The sequence below is a fragment of the Branchiostoma lanceolatum genome, chromosome 16, assembly GCF_035083965.1.
Source record: "Branchiostoma lanceolatum isolate klBraLanc5 chromosome 16, klBraLanc5.hap2, whole genome shotgun sequence".
NCBI classification, from domain to species: Eukaryota; Metazoa; Chordata; class Leptocardii; order Amphioxiformes; family Branchiostomatidae; genus Branchiostoma; species Branchiostoma lanceolatum.
This window is the reverse complement of record NC_089737.1, coordinates 677,399-700,127: the sequence shown is the minus strand read 5'-3', so window position 1 is coordinate 700,127 and position 22,729 is coordinate 677,399. Positions and strand designations below refer to the sequence as shown.

At 40.9% G+C, this 22,729-nt stretch overlaps 1 protein-coding gene across 1 annotated transcript in view; it reads left to right on the top strand.

Moving 5' to 3' along the window:
• LOC136422130 (sodium channel protein type 4 subunit alpha B-like) overlaps positions 1–22,729 on the top strand; it is a 96,501-nt gene that overhangs the window by 30,748 nt on the left and 43,024 nt on the right. The window contains exon 2 of the mRNA XM_066409777.1: positions 19,529–19,647. Coding sequence (XP_066265874.1) covers positions 19,529–19,647 — 119 coding nt within the window. The remainder of the gene's footprint in view (positions 1–19,528; positions 19,648–22,729) is intronic.

The window sequence follows — 22,729 nt, the reverse complement described above, 5'->3', positions numbered from 1 at the left end:
TAATTCATATTCATAATTCTTGAGTCAATTTGCATAATTAACATTCATATGATTGTTATTTTTGTAGAATTTTGACCTATTTCTTTATAAATTGTTATTCACTATAATACTTATTATGTTTAAAACTCAAAATTCACTTTGTAGTTCCTCATCTTTTCATTTGTTTCATTAGGATTTACGTTACAATTCCAATTTCTTCTTTCGTTAGTTTTTCTTAGTTTCGATTATATATAATTTTGTAAAAATTCCATTTGTGTTGTTTAGGGGAGGCCCCGGAAAAGCCGTATAGGCTTCTGGCCTCCCCTGCATGTATTCTTTGCTCTATTTATCTTTGTTTTATATTGTACATATGCGAATAAACAATAAACAATAATAAACAATAAACATACGACCACGTCAATCATCACTTGAAGACCCCAGTATAACTATATAAAGGCTGGATAATGTAAACTATAGGCTTCAGAGTGCTGCTGGCAGCTGTGCAGTGCACATCAGTGGAGGCCTGGCTGAGACAGTTTACCACTTACTCTTCAACTTATGTTTGAAATAACAACAGATATCTGAAATCAAAGTATGGTTGCACATCAAGAAAGACACTTAGCCAAGAAATAAAGTAATGACAACAATGGCTTGTGATTTAGTTTGAGACATTGACTGGCAGTGGCAGTTACAGTTATGTGTACATTTCTACAGAGCCCCAGTCTATACTGGTTTCTTACATGTAGACTACAAGTGGGCATCAAAATTACAAGTCATATTTCTAGACACACAACTACCAAAGCTAATGTGGGAAAGACAATTTCAAGTTGGAAATGTAGATGCAGTTAGATAATCTGACACTACATTGACAGGATTGATTTGAAAATTTGAACAAGGCTAATTTCAAAACCTGAAAGACGTAGATAGTATTGTCTTGATCATCCAAAGGGTCTTATCTGATTGTAATCTACGGAGATTGCTCACTGCTGTAGTATCGTCTGTCTATCATTCTGAACACACAGCTTTATGCTAGCAACACTTTGTGTATGGGCTCAGTGCATTAACAAAATCATAACACCTATACATATCTATATTTTCTGTACCATCAAATTTTGACAAAATGCATGGTTGATAACAATAAGATTGGCACATCATCATGTCGGGCGGCTTACCCGGACTAAGGCTGCTCTATCCATCCAGACGACAGGGTCCATTAAGCGTTCTAGGCCTTCAGACCTCACCCCTACATCCCCAGCACGTTGGTCTATGTAGGTCCGTCGGGGTCGACCGACACAGGAGTGCCCATGAGTTGGTTTCCAGAGCAGGAGTTTGCTTACTTCTTCTTCTTTCCTTCAGAAAATTGCAAGTTCTTTTTTGTTACTGTAGCTATGCCCTGCAAACCCGACCTTGTAGTTAAAATATTGCAAGCTGTATAGATAATGAATGGATAAAGACCTTTATTGTACACATATACTTACTGGGTTCAGTACATGTCACAACAGAAAACGTCACAGTTTACAAATACATAATATACAATGACAAGCTAGCAGTTATCTAATAAATACATTAATTTGGCTTCTCGTTTCTTAATACTGGTGTAAATATAGGTACAGATGTCCATTATAATCAAGGTTTTGTCTAAAGCCATTAAAAATGTGAGCTTTTCCGTGTTGCTGAGGTGTATGAAATGGGGAAACATACATTGCATTAGTTCATAAAGCTCAGCTCTCTCATCGTTGCATATACTTGATTCTACCTCAACGCGTTGCTCATCCTCTATCCTATTTAGAGTACATTGCCTACATATTCGTTGTTCCAGGGGAGTGCGGTTATGACGCTACGGAAGTGACATTAAGTCCAACATTTCTGAAACTGATAATCTTTTCCAGACTCATATCAAAAACAAATTGGCAGAACAAATCCGCTAGCCAAAACTCCTTAGATAAAGAGCTACACCAAAACGAAATCAGACAAGCAATCTCCCAACTTAAGAACAACAAAGCTTATGGTAACTCAACGAAATGTTGAAAAGTGCAGCCCATTTCCTAACAAAACCTCGAACCAAACTGTTTAACTTATGTCTCTCATCCGGAAACTTCCCCCATCAATGGTGTAAAGGCCATATCCTCCCGCAACAAAAAGGCGGCCCCAGATATGATCCTAACAACATTAAAGGGAGATTTCTGTCATTAGCTGCCTGGCCAAGTTGGATCTAGACAAAATTGACTTCAGTTCACCAAACCAAGCCGGCTTCAGGAAGGACTTTGCAACTAACGATAACCTCTTTGTCATGGACAGACTAAATTCTAAATACACCAACACTTAGTCTAGCAAACGCCTCTATGCATGTTTCGTAGATTTCAAAAAAGCCTTTGACTGTTTCAAAAAAAGAAGTCAGACCCAAAAAGATTTAGATTTTATTATGTAGCAGTTCATAGAATAGTTACGTGTCGCCATTGTTAACTTACATTGTCTGTATAATTTTTCTATGTATTGTTTCATGTTGCAATTAGCCCCTGGGGCTAGAACTTGCAAATAAAACTCGATATTGATACTAATTATAATTCTTTGCCATTTATCATACAAATGAAGACCTCATTTGCATGAATTATGTCAGTTGGTCATCTTCTCTACCCATATAACACAAGTTGTTTTAAAGTATGAAAGTCTTATCTTTAGCAAAAAGGTTTTTCTAGCATTTCCGCATAAATTGTTCAGATGAGGCCCTCATTTGCAAATTCCATGTCTGATTATGTATACATCTACTTAACTTCCAAATTCTGCAAGACTGAAATCCCCATCATTTACAATTATTGAGTTCTGGTATGTTTAAGAATTGAAACGAAGTCGGCTCCTGCAGTTTCAACGCCGCTATATATGGAGCCCAAACCTCTCTCTCCCTCCTCATCCATCTACCACTCAAACATTATGACCGTAGCATGTCCAGAACACGGGATATCGAACCCGGAAGTCCCGCTGCAGTACCATAGAAAGCCACTAGGGGGCTCCGCTGGGCCCAAAATCTAATCATTTCTCGTGTTATCATGAGACACACAGACAGACAGACACACGCACGAACGCTGACGAAAGCATTATCTTTTAGCCGAAGGTGAAAAATACCCCCAGGCTCTCATTCAGTTCTTTTTTTCCCTATAGGCCTTTAAAATACACTTTTTTGACGTTTAGAGACCATATAACGGGTACTTACTGCAGTATCAACTTATAAGGAACAATGATAAGAAGGAAGTATATAAAACATTAATCGTGTCATGAACATCACCTGCATTAAATGCTATACCATGACCTTCTTAATCAATCTTCGTTAGAAAAACAACTGTTGTCTATTCTGTCCCTGTATTACAGTGCTGAGTAGCGTACCGAAAAATTAGCATAAAGTAACTATAAACACATTAATCGAGTCATATACTTCACCTGTAATAAAATGCTAATACCATAACCTTCTTAATGAGGCTAAGTTAGGCTTCTAAAGTACAATCAGGCAACTGGATAGAATACACCTGAGGTAACAACATACCTAGGTGACGACATGCCTTGTTATACAGAAATGCAGTATATTGCAACTGCATAAAGCACTTTGGAACTGGATACAGATCGACCCAGGGCAGCTCACCTCTGCGTCGGCCTGGTCTTAGAATAGTCTACTCTATAATTAGCCCTACATATGCCCTGGTGTAGGTCCTTTATATCGATGCGTATGTGGAATCAGGTACACCTTGTAATATAGCTAATGCCCTGGCTAACAGGCCGGTGTTTAAGCTCCCAAACGTTGGACAAATAATTCTACATGTGCCTATGATTAATCTCCAAGCAGATCCACACCGGGCGCGAAAATCGTATATGCTAGCCAGAGAAGGTCCAGTCAGCCAGAGAGGGCCCCGGTAGGGGGCTGATTGGACCCTCTCTGGCTGACTGGACCTTCTCCGGCTAGCATATACGATTTTCGCGCCCGGTGTGGATCTGCTTGGAGATTACCTATGATATTTATTCAACAATTTGATAAACCAAGTATCTTGCGTCGCATATGCACGAGGAGAGGAAGGTGTGATCCCGTGTATACTTTAAGTACATTTGTCTAATGTACGTGTAATAATATTGAAAACATTTTCAATAACACTGTTATAGTAGTTTTACTTCTATTAAGACATTGCAGCTTAAACTTCTCCCCAATCAATGGCTTCAAATCTACTAGTTTTTCTACGTGATAATAATCACGGCTAAGACTTTGTTGTAGTGTTGCAAACAGAAGTACAAGTGCGGAACGTAGGATGCGACGACCTACGTGCTAAGCGAACACGTAGAGCGTTCTTCTAGCCAATACTTTACATCAGAGTGTCCGAAGTAGTTTTCTTCCTTCACAAACAATGCTGGCAATGGTTCACGTCGGCCGCTTGGTCCTGGTGGATATTTCAAGTCACCCGAATCCACGGAAACTGGAAAAATAGCGCAGACAGTGAAAGAAATGAATGAGTTTAAGCTGTCAATACTTGGAGTCACAGAGGCTCGATGGTCTAAATCGGGGAAACAATCGCTCAACACAGGAGAAGTCATCATATGGTCCGGTAGAGAAGATGGTAAACATCAAGAAGGGGTCGCTCTCATTGTTAGCAAGGAGTACAAGGACACAATAATTCAATGGAAACCTATAAATGAAAGACTTCTGTATGTGAGGCTCAACTCAAAGTACACAAAGTTATCAGTGGTAGTTGCATATGCACCGATAAATGACGCAGAAGGAGAAGAGAAAGACCAGTTTTACAGTACACTACAAGGAGTTCTACAGGACATACCTGGGCATGACATGTTAATGCTGATGGGTGATTTTAATGCCAGAGTCGGGAGCGACAACACAAACAGAGAGAAACACATGGGTAGACACGGTTTAGGCAGTATCACAGACAATGGTGAGCGCCTGATTGACACATGTGAAGAATTCGATCTGGCCATCGGCGGCACACTGTTCGAACACAAAAACATACACAAACTCACCTGGATATCACCAGATGGGAAAACAGAGAGCCAAATAGACCACGTCATGATAAACAATAAATGGAAGCGATCCCTGCAGGATGTACGTGTAATGAGAAGTGCTGATGTAGGAAGCGACCATAAACTCATTATGGCTAAAATCAGTCTAAAGCTGAGGAAAACAAAATTTGGCAAAAACAGAGGTAGGCGCTTCAATGTGGACCAACTGCAGGACATAAAAACAAAAAAAGACTTCAGTATTGCTGTGAAAAACCGTTTCTCTGTTCTCCAAGACGAAGAAGTGATGACCATCCATAACTTTAATGAATCCATGACACACGCGGCAAAAGAAACTGTTGGATATAAAAAACATGACAAGTCACCATGGCTGTCGGGGGATACCTGGCACCTAATCGAGGAGAGAAAACAAACACAAAAGAAGCTCCTTAGCTCAAAGTCACCAAGACTTAAAGAAAGGCTTAGAAAGCAGTATAGTGAGAAAGATAAAGAAGTAAAAATGGCCGCAAGAAAAGATAAGAGACAATATACAGAAAGACTTGCTAAAGATGCAGAGATAGCTGCACAGAGAAAGGACATGAAAACCATTTATAAGATAACACGTAGACTGTGCGGACATAACTCCACAAATCAAGACCTTCCAGTACATACCCCTGATGGAACTACCATCACAGAAGAAAAGGCAAAACTTGAAAGATGGAGAGACCACTTTAAAGAAATCCTGAATCGCCCACAGCCACAGACACTCCCTAACATCACAGAGGCAGAAAAAGACCTTGATATAAACTTGAATAACATCACTGTGTGGGAGGTGAAAGAAGCAATAAGTAAACTTAAAAATGGCAAAGCTCCGGGAGATGACGGGATCTGCCCAGAAATGCTAAAAGCAGAGGACCAAGTAACCCCCAAAATCCTCAGAGACATCTTCCAGGAAATATGGGATAGTGAAACGATACCTGACGACTGGAAAACTGGTCTAATAGTTAAAATACCCAAGAAAGGAAATTTACAAAACTGTAACAACTGGAGGGGCATCACCCTGTTATCACTTACCTGCAAAGTGTTCAGTCGTATCATTCTCCGCCGCATTTCAGCTGCTGTAGATGCCATTTTGAGAACTGAACAGGCTGGCTTTAGGAAGGGTCGTTCATGCACTGACCATATTTTTGTATTAAGGCAGATATTAGAACAGACACAGGAATGGAACAGTGCCCTCTACGTGGTTTTTATAGACTTTGAGAAAGCTTTTGATAGCTTACATCGTGACTCTTTATGGAAGATCCTCAGACACTATGGCCTCCCTGTGAAAATTGTTAATATCATCAAATCCCTGTATGAAAATTTCAGTTGCAAAGTCATACACAACAATACGCTAACTGATCCCTTTGAAATAAACACTGGAGTCAAACAAGGATGCATACTGTCACCACTCCTCTTTTCCCTTGCAATAGACTGGATAATGAGAAACACCTTACAAGATAAAAGAAGAGGAATCCAGTGGACAATAAACTCAGTACTTGAAGATCTCGATTATGCAGACGATATCGGACTTCTTGCTAGTAGGCACGCAGATGCGCAAGGAAAAACAGAAAAGCTCAGCAGTACATCCAACACCATTGGCCTCAAAATAAACGAGGGAAAGACCAAGGTATTGCGGAAAAACACTACAAATACCAACCCTATTAAGATAAACGAAGAACCCTTGGAAGAAGTCAAAGAATTTACTTATTTAGGTAGCAAATTAACTAGTGATGGTGACTGCACAGAAGAGGTAGACACAAGAATCAGCAAAGCCAACCAATCGTTCGCAATCTTACGACCAGTGTGGAAAAGCACCAGCATACACATCAGCACCAAAGTCAAGATCTACAGAAGTAATGTGCTGAGTGTACTGTTGTACGGAGCGGAGTGCTGGAAAGAGACAGCTCGTATTAAACAAAAACTGAATGTCTTCCAAAATAAGTGCTTGCGCAGGATTCTGAAAATTTTCTGGCCAAACACCATATCAAACAAAAGCCTACACCAAATAACGGGTCTCACCCCAGTGGACAAAGAAATTGCAGTACGCAGATGGAGATGGTTAGGACATGTTTGCCGAAGGCCACAAAATAGCCTCACAAGAGTAGCTCTTAGATGGTCACCTCAGGGCAAAAGAGCAAGAGGAAGACCGAAGGAGACATGGAGACGCTGTATGGAGAGGGAACTCAAGAGAAGAGGCCTCTCCCTAAACGAAGCCCCCAGCATTGCGACTGACCGTCAAAGATGGAGGGATTTCCTAGAGCCTCAAGAGCCACTAGGCCCAGAAGAGGACTGAGTGAGTGAGTGAATCCACGAGACGTTGGGCAGGTATCCTTATCACAAGGGACCCATAGACTGCAGGTGCTGGGTATTGAGATCAGGTGGACTGAAGATCCCCAGGCCGCGGCATCAGTATCATGTCAGCACAACCAGAGCTCAGAAAGAGATTAAAAAAATTAAGTGTGTGGGAAGGAAAGAAATTCTATTGGAAAGGCAATTTCATTTTTTGAATTATTTGATCACATGTCGATACAATAATCATACTTGTACAGCAGAAGCCACTTAATTGCACCTCGGATAAACGCACCTTCCGTTTAACTGCACCAAATCCCAAAATTCCAAACCGGTTCCCATTCACTGCATTGTTAGTGACTCCGCATAACTGCACCGCGCATTGTCACCAATTTCGGATAACTGCACCAATTTTTTTCAAAAATCCTCAAAAAGTTAACTAAAAAGGTGCGCTAAAAATCGGCAAACGTGGTACAAATGAGCCGATACCTGCCGGTGTAAAGGCGCAATACCGCCAATATGTTTAAAACTGTTTTTGAGTAACAAAAGAAGGCGGTCTCCATTGACAGTCACGTTGATAGGAATCGTATGGGAGGTCCCGGGCGGGTCCAGGGCGTGTCGGCACCATCAAGAGACGCACGCCTACCAAAGGCGGCATTGCGCTTTGGCAGACAGCATCCTGTACTACTATCTTATTACTGTGAATGCATTCAAGTTCGCGTGGATTTGATTTCGCGTTACGGATGGCATGGGGTGTTGTCGGTGGTTTGAGGTTTGCGGCAGCGCTACATACTGCTGCCGATAATAAAAGACCGGCGTCTTTACGTACATCTAGTCGGAAACAATAGAGGCTCGGCAAGGGCTACAGACGTGTAGGCGGACATAACAGTCGCTTTTGGCGGTGCGGTGCTAACGTGATCATCTGGCTGAATCCGCGTCCTAGAAACTTCCTGCATTCACCGGAACGAGGTATACGCGTGTTAGGCTCTGATACTGTATAAGGAGAATGATCTGTCTTTGATCTGAGTCATCTAACCATATCTGCCCACTAGATACACTGTACATTTTGTTCCTTATTTGGAATTTTGACGACGGAGTTTTTCAGTGTAATTCCTGGACACAAGTTGTAATTAAGAAGGTAATCTTTGTCAAACATACCGCTATCTTAACTTAGAATTGTCAGACCTATGTCACCAAAGTCATCATTTTTAGAAATACAGTACAGGCGGAGTTGTGTTTGTTAGATAAGATCGTCCTTGTGCTTTTACGCTATCGGCGCATTTTTATCTTGTTTGCGCATTCATCAACACAAGTGTGAAACTTTTGATGTAATTTGTTGACCCGAGTTGTAGATAGGGTGTCAAGTTTGTCTTAGTCATACCTACCGCCATTTAAACTAACAAATTATGAGACCAAAGTCATTATTCTAGACATATCGTTACAGTCGGAGTTGTTTTCTTTGCTGTGCGAATCAAGCATATTTTCTCTTTCTACACGTGTACAGTACCTAGCTACTGATTTAAACATCTGTACAGTATCATGGTAAAGTTTACAAGATTTTTGTACAGTACATGTCCTTGAATACGTAAATAAAGTTAATAACTGCATAATTTCGTCCATTTCCTTTGTGCTAGTGTTTCTGACTAACAATACACCGCCCCGCCCATGGTGGTACGGTCCAGCTGGACATTTCGCATAATTGCACCAGCCGGATAATTGCACCAAAAACGCTGGCAAATGCGTGGTGCAGTTAAGCGGAGTCTACTGTATACAGAAATGTGCATGTAAGAATACATTCTTACAAGTCCTACTTTATATTTCAGACAGCCTAGTCATAGTAAGTGTCCATACATGTGAACCCATTTATATCTCATAGTGCGCGAAACCCAAACAATTATCGTTTACGAACTTTGATCTGCAAATATATCGCTCACTATTGTTATGTATGAATAGCCTTGATCTGTGAGTCAAAGGTCGCACAGATCCTACATGGCCAATGCCTGAGTTTCAACGGTCGCACAAGGCACAATGAAAAAGACTGTAGCTGTTCAGTCGAAAATTTGGGTAAGTCCAATTTATTGTGTTGGCTTTTACAGTTTAAACTCCATTCAGAATGACTTCTACCAACACAGATGAGCTTTCAAGTGAAGGCACAATATATGTAGACAAACTCTGTGAGTCACCGGTCGCACAGATCCTACATGGCCAACGCCTGTGAGTCAACGGTCGCACAAGGCACAATATATATAGACATGGCGAGTCAACGGTCGCACAGATCCTACATGACCAACGCCTGTGAGTCAACGGTCGCACAAGGCACAATATATATAGACATGGCGAGTCAACGGTCGCACAGATCCTACATGACCAACGCCTGTGAGTCAACGGTCGCACAAGGCACAATATGTTATATAAATATGGCAAGTCAACGGTCGCACAGATCCTACATGGCCAACGCCTGTGAGTCAACGGTCGCACAAGGCACAATATGTTATATAAATATGGCGAGTCAACGGTCGCACAGATCCTACATGGCCAACGCCTGTGAGTCAACGGTCGCACAAGGCACAATTTATATAGACATGATCTGTGAGTCAACGGTCATATTGACTGACTACCAACATGGATTCAGAGCAAAGCGATCCACAGAAACACAGCTTATATTGACAGCTCATGACATAGCTGGCGCACTGAACAGTAAAAAACAGGTAGATCTAGCAATTCTTGATTTTACTAAAGCTTTCGATAAAGTCCCACATAGCAGACTCATCACTAAACTAGAGCACTACGGAATTCAAGGCACCACACTAAATTGGTTGAAGGCTTTCTTGACCAATAGGGAACAGACGGTAGTGGTAGAAGGCAAGGCCTCAGCTCCAGTTAGAGTTGCGTCAGGCGTACCACAGGGAACTGTTCTGGGACCGTTACTCTTCCTCCTGTACATAAATGACTTACCAGACCAGCTTGATTCAAATGTTAGGTTATTTGCCGATGACTGCCTGTTATATATAGAGTTGTCCACACAGAGTGATTCACAGCTTTTGCAAGAAGATTTGAACACACTCGAAGAATGGCAAAGCAGATGGCTAATGCAGTTTAATCCGGAAAAATGTTACATCATGCATATAACAAACAAACGAAACCCAATTGTAACCACCTACCAGTTCTGTGGACAGGCTCTAGCAACAGCAAAGAGCCACCCGTACCTAGGCGTTACATTAACAACGGGGCTTAAGTGGAACACCCATATCAACAAAGTAACAACTAAGGCTAAACAGACATTGGGAGTGATCAAACGTAATTTGTGGGCATGCCCAGCAAAGGTAAAATCACTTGCATACACGTCTCTAGTAAGACCAAACCTTGAATATGCTGCAACAGTTTGGGATCCATACACAAAGAAGGATATAGATAAACTCGAGAGGGTGCAGAACCAAGCTGCCAGATTCTGCACGAACAACTATGAAAGGGGCGCCAGTGTAACAAAAATGAAAGCAGACCTGCAATGGATGTCACTTGAGGACAGGAGAACAATATCCAGACTTTGCATGATGTACAAGATGACTAATAAACTTGTGGACGTACCGACTGATAAGTATCTAATGCCAGCTCAGAAGAGGACCAGAAATAGTCATGCTTTTAAGTACCAGAGTTATCAGCCAAGGATTGACGTGTTCAAAAATTCGTATTTCCCGAGAACCATAGTAGAATGGAACTCGTTGTCATCAAGTACTGTAGGAGCTTCATCACTAAGTAGCTTTAAAGAACGGTTGCAGTCAGATATGCAAAGACTAGGTGTAACAGACCGATCGGTGTAATATGACCAGCTGCTGCCGCGCCGCGTGCCTGCGAAGCTGGTGTGTTACGCCTGATGGCGGTTATACCGGCTATATAGATACAGATACAGATACAGATACAGATCATACATGGCCAACGCTTGTGAGTCATACGGTCGCACAAGGCACAATATAAATAAACATGGTGAGTCAACGGTCACACCAGGCATAAATCTTATTGTTTTTCACTAAAGTGGCTGTCTTCAAAAAGACCGTTTGTTTACATACCAGAAAACCCTTTTGAAGTAGGTACATCCTCTTGTTACTTACTATGTATTATTGTCCGCTCTGCCGGCACATTCGATGCGAATCACAAACATCTCCAGAGGAAAAATCTAAAAGATTGTTCAGCATCAACTAATCTCTAGACAATGCCGACGCCCCCATTACTGTGGGAAATAAATTCTTAGATACGTGCGTCAAACCCATAATTCTCTACGGCTCTGAGGTATAAAGTTCAAATTCCTGTCCATGCAATCAGTTCCTTTGAAATTCTGCAAACAATCATTACGTGTACCTAGGTCTGCTTGCAGCCTAGCTGCAAGGGCGGAATTATTAATAATACTGGTTTATTGCATAATACAAGTCAAGAAATTGCAGCCGCGGCTGAATTGATTCCGGACTTTACAACGTTTTAAAAGTATAACATTTCAAGGGCACTCCCTCGTAATAAATTTACATAACAATTATTGCGGTTAAAGATCGTTAAAATTGGCAAGGAATCTTTAAAATCTATCATAATATAATATAATATATCAACATTGAAATCAACGACAAAATATTCGTGTTAACGGTCACAATTCCTTATTCAAAACAGTGGTAATGTAGGGTATCGGACTGTTGCGGTAGCGCTCAGTTCTTGTGTATATAGAGTTCAGTTTGTGGCTAGACCGCGTTAGCCGACCACTGGCTTCACCCCGGGACTGGGGAAGCCAGTCTCTGAAAGCCGATTTCAGGAGTTTCAGTCCGAACTTCTTGCATAGTTGTTCCCTCCTGGATTCAAGGGTGGGTAGTCCGAGTTGAGTGAGGGCTTCCGAGTAGTGGGTGTACTTCTTACCCAGAATGATGCGGCAAGCACGGCGTTGGATGGTCTCTAGACGGGATGACTGGTTTTTAGTAAGTCCGGGATTCCAAACAGGGACAGCATACTCACAGATGGGGCGCACGTAGCAAGTGTAGATGGTGACTAGATCAAGTTCGGGAACTCTGAACATCTTCAACCTTCTTAGGATGAATAGACGTTTGCCGCTTTGTTTAACCATGTGGGTTACATGACTGTCCCACTTCAAGATACCCTATACGAGTGGGGGCTTTGCTAAATGCCATTAAATATTTCCGTAGAATTCGTCAGAATGTGCCAGCCAACAGTTTTTAAGCAGACGCTTTTTACTGCCAGTTAGATCTGGACAAATCTGGTGTTAATTGTTTGGCGACAGGTATACGTAAGTCTTTAAAAAAGAGCGGGTTTTCTTTCTAATGTCATCTTCCATTTCCATATAATGCAAATACGTTACAAATTGTTCGTTCCTTTGGCCAGCGGATAAAGAAAACATTTCCAGACGTTTCTAAAAGAAATACATAACGACAGCAAAGGTGGGGCTGCTAAAATGAAGTTAAGATCATGTGAATTATATAATACTACATATGATGACGAAGTATATTGAAGTAATGCAAATTTGAGGGACCGGAATGCAGTCACAAGACTAAGAATCAGCTGCCACAAACTGCACGTTGAAACGGGAAGACGTAACGTTACCCGCACTCCTCTAGTATAACGTTTATGTAAATGTTGAACTTTTGAATATATAATAGAAGACGAATGTCATTTTGTGGTAGAATGTGGATTATATACCCAAGAACTGGCAAGAAGGAAATGAAATGTTAAAGCTTGTAGTAAACCCTTTTCCCTACTTCACACATTTAAGTACTTTACAAAGATTTATATCCCTATTGCGACTAGACAAACCTCCCATAACTATAACCGCAAAGCGAGGCAAAATAGAATTTATCTGAAGATAGTCATATTCTTCTTGTATCCGTTAACAGTATTTACTATTTTGTTTTGTTGTGACCTGTACTTGGCCAAGTGTGGCAGACATGTGTGATAAATACGGTCTGTGATTCCACGGTCACACCAGGCATAATTAGTAAATACGGCTCGTGAGTCAACGGTCACACAAGCCATCAATATAGATACGTTCACCCGGGTCACCCGTAATCAGTAACTAAGTTTTAGTTTCAATTCCTAGTGTCATGGCGGTACATGATTTACGTGAATCGACAACTGCACTCTACGTAATGTAACACAGAAACTGTTATCCCATGAGCGGCATGACGATGTTTCAGAATGCCTCCCCTGTAATATTACGTGTGTTGTAATGCGGTAGATCGCATGGAAAAATGAAAGAATGCAAAATCAAAACAGGTTCGTAGTCATTTCTTTATTTTCAGCAAAGGATCAATAAATAAAGTTAATAACTGAATAATTTCGTCTGTTCTAGTGTTTCTGACTAACAATACACCCCTCGCCCATGGTGGTGCGGTCCAGCTGGGCATTTCGCATAATTGCACCAGCCGGATAATTGCACCAAAAACGCTGACAAATGGGTGGTGCAGTTAAGCGGATTCTACTGTATATCGAGAATTTGAAATAGCGACCCGCTACCAGAACGTAACCGCTGGACTGCCCGCACATGTGCCTTGCTAGATGCTGATTGGTTGGTTCGAGAACTTGGTCCCTGTGTGTTCGCTAGGCCAAGCCAAATTATACCAGCCGCCTCGTCCGGCCTAAATTTCTATTTTCATTTCACGAAAATGAATTTATGCCTACCTTCTCGGCCGTTATTGTGATCAATAAAGAACCCATAATCTAACTCTACACAGAGTATTTCTTGGTGGGAATACCAGCAACTTTTATTGACTGGCATGTAAACAGAAAAAATACAACAACAAGGCGAGACCATACTCGTCTCTATAAGCGAGTTCGAGAAATACAATCAGCACACTTATTCTGTCTCTCAAGAAATGATTACAAAATTGTAACATTTCTAAACAAAGGCTCTTTCAAGATATTTTCACCCGCCAAAGGGAACGCTAGTGACAAACCGGCCCAGAGAAGCCGAAAGGCGACAACAAAGGCAGATGGGGAAGGCGTGTGTTGTACGGAATACGTAGCTGACATATTCTGACCCCTCAAATCAACGTTAATAATGAATGCCCAGAATTATTATGAATGAACAAGGGGGTTATTAGATAAACAAAAAGGATGCATAGGATCTTGTTCAACTGTCATTACAACCCAATTCCATAATGATCAGGTCTGCTTGCGGGAGGTGGCCATCAACATGTCCCTCCGGGAATCCTTTCCAAACAGCGTCGCAGTAACATGCCAGAACTGAAGACATGGTCTGAGGCCTTGAACTTTCTGTCATGAATAAGCTTTTCCAATAAGTTGACAACGGAATGACTCAAGATGAGAATTCTTGACTTTCCACCCTCAGCCATGACGTTGGCAACAGGCAAAGACAGATAGAGGAAAAACAGACTCACCGCAAATTGAAGGAAGACGTCCTGTGTCTACATACGATAATCCAACCAGGAAGAAGGCAAACTAGTATGAAGTAACGAAAAACTACGATAAAGTTGTCAGAATCCTGACAAACGAGAAATCGATATATCGAGAATTTGAAATAGCGACCCGCTACCAGAACGTAACCGATGACCTGTCCGCACATATGCCTTGCTGGATGCTGATTGGTTGGTTCGAGAACTTGATCCCTGTGTGTTCGCTAGGCCAAGCCAAATTATACCAGCCGCCTCGTCCAACCTAAATTTCTATTTAGGTATACACCACCTCTCTGGACCCATGTCTGCTACCGTAGCAACATGATGTCACTCACTAACCCTTCTGTAAGGAATCCGTACAAACGGCATATCCTGCATCCGACTGAATCAATCCTGACAAGGTCAAGAACGCCACACGGGTGGCCCAGATTCAGGTCATTTCAGGGCAGTCAGACACACCGTGCCTCACCATGTTACTGACATGGCTTCAGGAACTATACTAATCTACCAAGGGGGATCACCTATAAAGGTGCAGTGCCTGTAAAGGCTGCAAAGAGGCACCAAATTGCCAAGTTTCCTCGGTACGTCAATAGCTACCAATATACAAAATTCCACAGGAATCCAACAAGAGGATTTTGAGTTGCAAGTGCGAAAAAAGTCCAAGCAGTTTTAAAGTGAGCTACCGGAGATCCTATACATACACCACATCCACCGAGAAATCAAGACCACGGCATGTCCAGCCAAGGCCAAAGAAACAAAACCGGACGTTCTGATGCAGTGTCAAGGTCGGTCACCAGGAGGTCCAAAATCTACCATAATTATGAGGCTTACAACTTACATACCAAATATCATGGCAATTTCTCAAACCATTTTTGAGATATTGAGCCGTAACCGCACGTACGTACAGACGCAAACGAATTAAAAACTACTAGTGTACCTTCATTTTCATGGAGGTGATTATGCCATTCGGATAAGTTCCGTTCCTTCCCATGACACTGTACAAACTCATCAGGCGCTTTGGTCTATAAGACTGATTGTGGGATTTCCAGTCCCGATCGACCCGGACCTGCGCGTAATGCACCATGCGGTGTTACTTACTTATCAGAACAACCCGGGCTTTACATCTGTCGGTCCCATCCGGCCCACCCGCCTCGCTACGCTAACTATTAATGACTTTGAAAACCCTGCTGTCGAAAACCCAGCAATCGAAATAAATCTTTGGTTAACAATGGATTGAAGTTTACCAGCCTGTGACACAATGTGTCTTCCAATGTACAGTCTTAATGTGATAATGTGCTATTAGTATTTGATGCTATATATATAACGTTTGATTCGGAAAATGCTGTCGGTGACATCAAAATAGATTGTTCATATCGATAAGCACATAACCGTTACACCAAAGAGAAAAGTCTATATTCCCCTCCCCTACAGGGACAAGTTCCTGGGACTTGGCAATGATGACCATGGAATATCTGTGCAGAGAGGACGATGCCTTCATTACAAGGCCAAGGCGAAAAATTCCGTGTGAGGGTAGCATGAGATATACCCTCGGACTTGTGAAAAAAACTGTAGACACTCTGAATCAAAGTTTAACTGCAATTTCCAACAAAATAACATTGTATTTACCAACATTTTCGACTGATCAACTGCAGTCCTTGTCAAGGAATGCGCAATCCACTGCTTCTGTGACGTAACGTTATGCAGACATATATATATGTGCGTTGTGAAACTTCAGAGGTTGTTCCGAACTAGGGCGTTTCAACCCCTCTTACATGTTTAACACACCGAAGGAATGAGGAGAAGTCGAATCTATGTAGTTTATAATTCTTGTAGTAATTTGACAATCTATATAAATGTATCTGTTAACTATTCTTTTGTTGTGAGCTGTACTTAACCCAGTGGGTATATGGGTATATGTGTACAATAAAGGCATTCATTTATACATCACATACGATGGCAAGGTCAAAACATCAAAGGCCCATGTAAGCTAGGAAACTAACATCGGAGAAACAAAAATACCACTCAGGACCAGGTTCCTTGAACACAAACGCCCAAGTTCAACAACTTGGAAGTTTCAGAGCACACATATGTAGAGTCAACTGGACACACGGTTTCACTGGACAATGTAAGAATCTTAGACACAGAAAAATACTTTTTTACAAGAGGAATTAAAGATGCCATCTACATCAGGGCTTTGCACTCACAATAAAAGCTTCGTGGGTCCCCAAATTATACTCTAATCAACATTGGTTTAGTACATGGCTGTTAAAAATGCACCCGGCTTTTCAATCAATTTTTTTCCTTTCTTTCAGCTAGAGTCTATACAGCATCTTAGAATAAGTTTGTTTTTAAGTGAAGTCTTATTGGCATGGTACATATATCAGTATAAAATCCCCACAACCCCTGATGAGATCAAACAACAATTATTATTTATGAATGGAAATATTCTTATTGAAGGCTTACCGGTCATATTTAATGCCTTTATCAATCGAAAAATTGTTTTTATAAATGATATCATGAATATTGATGGCAGTATTATGTCTTATGATGAATTCTGTGCAAAATATGGAACAATTTGTAACTACTTTAAATATAATCAATTAGTCTCTGCCATTCCCAACAAATGGAAATCAGTTTTATGTGATACTTCTCCAGGCCAAGTATGTATCCCTGCAACACAGAACAATAGATGGTTAAAACAGATAAAAATTAATAAGAGTATGTATAGATTCTTTTTGATATGTAACAATCTTATTGATACTTCTCACAAGGTGCAATTATTATGGCTGTACCTCTTTGACACCCCCATCCCCTGGAAACAAGTATACACCTCTTTGATGTTATGTACTATTGACTCATCAACTAGATTTTTCCAATATAAGATTCTGCATAAGTTCTGACCTACAAATAAGCTGTTGTATATTTGGAAATGTATAGATACCCCACTGTGCTCATTCTGTCATGATGAGGATGAATCATACATACATGTCTTTTGGGAATGTCCGAACTTAACCCTCTTTTGGAACAAAGTCAAAACCTGGTATTACCATAGAACAGCTAGATATTTACTGTTAACTGGATTCAATGTTATCTTTGGTAATTTGTACTCTGGAACTCCCCCCATTGAAAATTTAATAACATTACTAGCTAAGGTTTATATATATAGATGTAGAAAATCAAGTACTTTGGATTTTGAGTCTTTTCTCAACTACGTTCATTTTTTTTACAAGGTAGAGTATTATATAGCCCTGAAGAAAGACAAATTGGACAAGCACCTGGGGAAGTGGGGCACGTTATGCAGCTGAATATGTGATTCATATGATTCATTTCTTGTTTCATTGAAACTTCTGTTGTTATTTTTGTCATGCAAGAAATCCCTTAATCTTTAGTTACATTACATTATTCATCTCTGTTCGATGAATTATGTGATCATTACCGAATTTCGGTTGCTATTATTATACCTTATTTCTTATTATTTGTATATGAGCACTTATTGTTGGATGGTTCTCTTATTGTATCTTGTTATGTTCTTTGAATAATAAAAAAAAAAAAAAAAAAAAAAAGTTTCAGAGCACACATATGTAGAGTCAACTGGACACACGGTTTCACTGGACAATGTAAGAATCTTAGACACAGAAAAATACTTTTTTAAAGAGGAATTAAAGATGCCATCTACATCAGGGCTTTACAGTCATCCCTCAACAGAGACGGGGGGCGCCACAGATTCTCTGCAACTTACATGTATGATCCACTGCTAACCGAGTCATTTGTCCTATCTGCATGACGTAGATTGCTCCTTTCTTAACAAAGACTTGAGTCGATCAGTCGAAATATTTGTTGTGCTGGAAATGTTTTGTGCTGGAAATTGAGGTTTAACTTTGATGCAGAATGACTTCCACTAACACAGATTAACTTTTCAAGAGATGAGATGTAGAAATGGCTTCATCAGAAGCACATGCATTTCTCCGGTATATAACTCCAATACAACGAAGGTAATTTAAGTAAAAAAAAAGAGAGTTTCAAAGACAGTGTGCAAATTACTGTATCAAACGAGCAAGGCCTCATCTGCGAGCAAATACAGCATATTTCACTCCACCGCTCTTCCATGCAAAATGAACAATTCCATATTAACCATTTGCAGAAATGGACCTTTCAAATTTCACCCCACTCCGAAATGGATGTTAGTCAGCAGTATCTTCAAATGATAGAAAGTGGCCCGTACAGCCCCTCTGGGGACATTCGTCACAGAAAACCAGGACAGTCAGTCATATGTGTCAGCCGGACGTGTCAGTCGTATACATGGCCCAGACCTCAGATTTAACGTAGATACTATGATGTTTACCAAACAGACAGTGTTACTTCATTTTGTTTTTTACATTTGAAATGAATTTGCACTTTGATCTTGTCATTTTGTGGGAAAAGCTTGAAAAGTTTTATTCCAGCCTCAGTTCATGAATATATGATTAAACACACCAACATATGATTTAACAAACCAACAGCTCCTACGACATTACATGCAACTGTCCCGGAATTTTGTATACGGGTGGCTTTCGCACTTGACATGAAGAGGGGGGGCATGAAAGAGTCCATTTTGCATGGATGTGTTTCAGACGAGTCCATTCTTGTTTGAGGGGGGGTCATTTTTTTTAACTTGCCATTTTGGAGTGGAGTGACGTTTGGATGGTGGAGGGAATGTCATTTTTTCCATGGGAAGGGAGATGGATTGAAATGTGCTGTTTTAGCTCGCAAAAGAGGCCTTTATCGTTGTACCACCGATTTGAACCATTATTTAAGATTTGGCTCTAACCGTCACTTTTTACCTTTGACCCTTGCAGACGTTCATCGTTGTCAGCAAAAAAGGAGAAATTACGAGGTTTAGCGCAACAAACGGACTGTGGGCCCTATCTCCATTCAACACCATCCGGGGGTTGGCGCTGTACATCCTGGTACATCCATATCCTTTTCGTAAGGCCCGTCATATATAATGGGCGGTAGTGGTATTCAATCTTTTGAAACGATTCATCCTGTAAGTGCGGAGAGCACGACAATTGTTTCGCACGTTAGTGCAGCAGATATACGTTGACGTGATTTATGGAGGATTTATGGTGGATACCATAAACGTTCTTGGTCTTGGCTCACACCAAACAAATCACTGTCCACTGAAGTGTACCTATATCCGATGCATTTTTCGATAAGGAGTATTGACACCAATCTGGCAAAGGATTGAACCATCATTTCTTTCTGTTACGTGCTGATACTATTGATTAACTTTGCCGCTAATTCAATACATGTAATATTTATGTTGAGCCCAACATACTGTTCGGCGCAACATACTGTAAACGTAGTGTTTCTTTCTCCTGTCAAATCTTGTAATCGACTCAGCTTGATCGTCTCTGGACCAACTGAGCTGAAATCTGGTATACAGGTAGAGTGGGTAAATACCCTGGGAGAAGTTTTTCATTTTTTCGATATTGACCTTGAAAGTGATTTTATTGAGGTTTTTCTGACCAAAAACGTACATTTTGGCCTCCTGTGCTCTGGAAATACATCTAAATGACCTGAAATTTACTATGGGGGTATATTGAACAAAGATTTAAAGAATCCCGTTCGCACTTTCAGCATACAACACAAAATACGATTTTAGAGGGTATTTTGGGGAGAACATTGGCTATTTTCCTCATATAGGGTCACTGGCCTTTAGGTCACATCTTTATTCATCTGGCCAGGTGGACTAATTCGGTCAGCCAATGAGAGAGCGCGTTGTAACACGGATTTATCAAGCTCAACCTGATTGGTTGAAATAGTCAATTTAATTAAGGGCACTACTCTGACAGGTGCAGACACAACTTCACTACTCCCTGGCTCCCATCCTTGTATCGATATTGTTGTGTCCTACTGAAGTTAAGTGCAATTGAGAAGGTTGAAAACTTTTCTGGTGGTGTTTTTCGACACACACGGTGTTTTTCTTATTTCAACACTGCATGGAAACAATGATTTCCACAAGTTTGCAAGACACTATGGTTAAACCTGACATTTCCTCGCTATGTACACGAATTTTCTACGCCTGTGTCATGTCACCAAGATTGAACACCAGTGCGCACAATAGTGAATACAAAGTGCCCAAAGTCTGTCTGATACAGTGTTTACACCCAAGCCACCTGAGGTCAGTACAACGAGTCCGTGCACTGTGGAGAATCTATCTCCACAACAACGCGTCCAGAGCAAAGCTACTCATAGAAGGCCTAACCATCCGCAAGAAGTCAGTAGAATGCAAAGAAACTAACCCATTTAGCCTAAAATCAAGAATGGCCAACATGAACAACACCCAAGTCACAATCAAAGACGTTCCTGAGTCCGCCGACGACAGTATTATTGTTCAATTCATGTCAACAATGGGCTGCAAAACAGTTGGACCAGTGGTCAGGAGAAAGATCAGATACAACTACCGCTTAACAAACTGCAGCAATGGAGATAGAGTAGTCTACATCGGGCAGAAGCCTGTGAAAGCCATACTTCGCAATGTGAAGATCGGGTCACACTGGGCAAGGGTCTTCTACGACGGACAAAATGATCAAGAACTCAAAGAAAAATCCGTTAACAGAGAACACGACGGAAAAGAGACCCAGGTGTCCGACAGCACCCCTAAAACACAGGCTAACATGGAATACATCGACAAAGCATTTGATGAGTACGTTGGAGAAGAGAGCACAGAGCACAGACAAGAGGACGGAAAGGAAAGCGATAGAATCGAACTCCTGCCACAAAACGAAGTGACAAATCAAAATAAAGAGAATAACACTACAGACGAAACAGTGATCAAGCCTACAGACAAAAAGAAGAAAAAGAAACCCAAAACGAAAGACACAGGAACCGACGAACACGGAGACAGTCCACAGACAGAGACAAATGCATCTGAGAGGGGGGGGGGGACATCCGACCGAGAAGCAATTCTTTGCCTACCATCATGACATTCCTAAGAAGAGCAAGAGCAATACAGACAATAAAAAGACCACGTACACCGAGTTCATCTTCTGACCCAAGGTCAAGTCTGCCAGCTAAGAGAAGAACAGACGATGCGGATTTCAGAATCAGCACCGATCAAGAGAAGAACATCCAACACTGCGACGATCATACAACACAGAACGTAGCTGTAGATGCGGTCACATAGACGCTAATGCAGATGTATGTGCTACACTTGATGAAGAATTGACATGGAACGGACTGGACTGTGATTATCAGACACTGATAAGGACTTACAGATTTAATGGATATACTAGACGAAAAGAATGTGAGTATTACACACAAAAAACAGCACAGACAACCAGCATATCGTTTTAAGATATACTGAAACAAAGGAACAACTAGACAAATTCTATGAATACAAAGCAACAGGAGCAAGGATAAGGGCAAGGACAAAATATTATGAAGATGGCGAAAAGTCTACAAAGTTATTTCTAAATTTAGAACGAAGTAACTAGAAAGGCAACATTTGCGAGTAAATACAGCATGTTTAGCCATACTTCTCGCCATGCAAAAAATGGACTGTCCCAAATAAAAATGGACCATTCTAAAATACTTCCACTAAAAAAATGGATCACCCCAGTCCAAAATTGAGTTTAAAAACAATTAGTCTCTCCATACAGGAATGGAGTCTTCCAGTAGCACCTCAACACAATATGGACCAGTCCAAAACCATATCCACATAAACAAATACACTACTACTAACAAATGGACTTTTTCATAATCACTCCAGCTCAAAATTGAAATGAATAATTAAAGAATCCTCCCCTTGCAAGAATGGGATATTCCGTGCCATCTCCATGTAAACTAGACCAGTCGAAAAATATCCGCTCAGAATTACACTCTTGCGCATAATCAACCCAGTTCAAAATTGAATTGAAAAAGATTAACCCCAGGAAAGAATGAAGTTTTCCATAGTATACATAATGATATATATGAGGATTTGACTGGAGAAGAAGGAAATTACCAAAAACAACATATTGCAGAAATGCAAGATAACTTTATTAACTCAATTG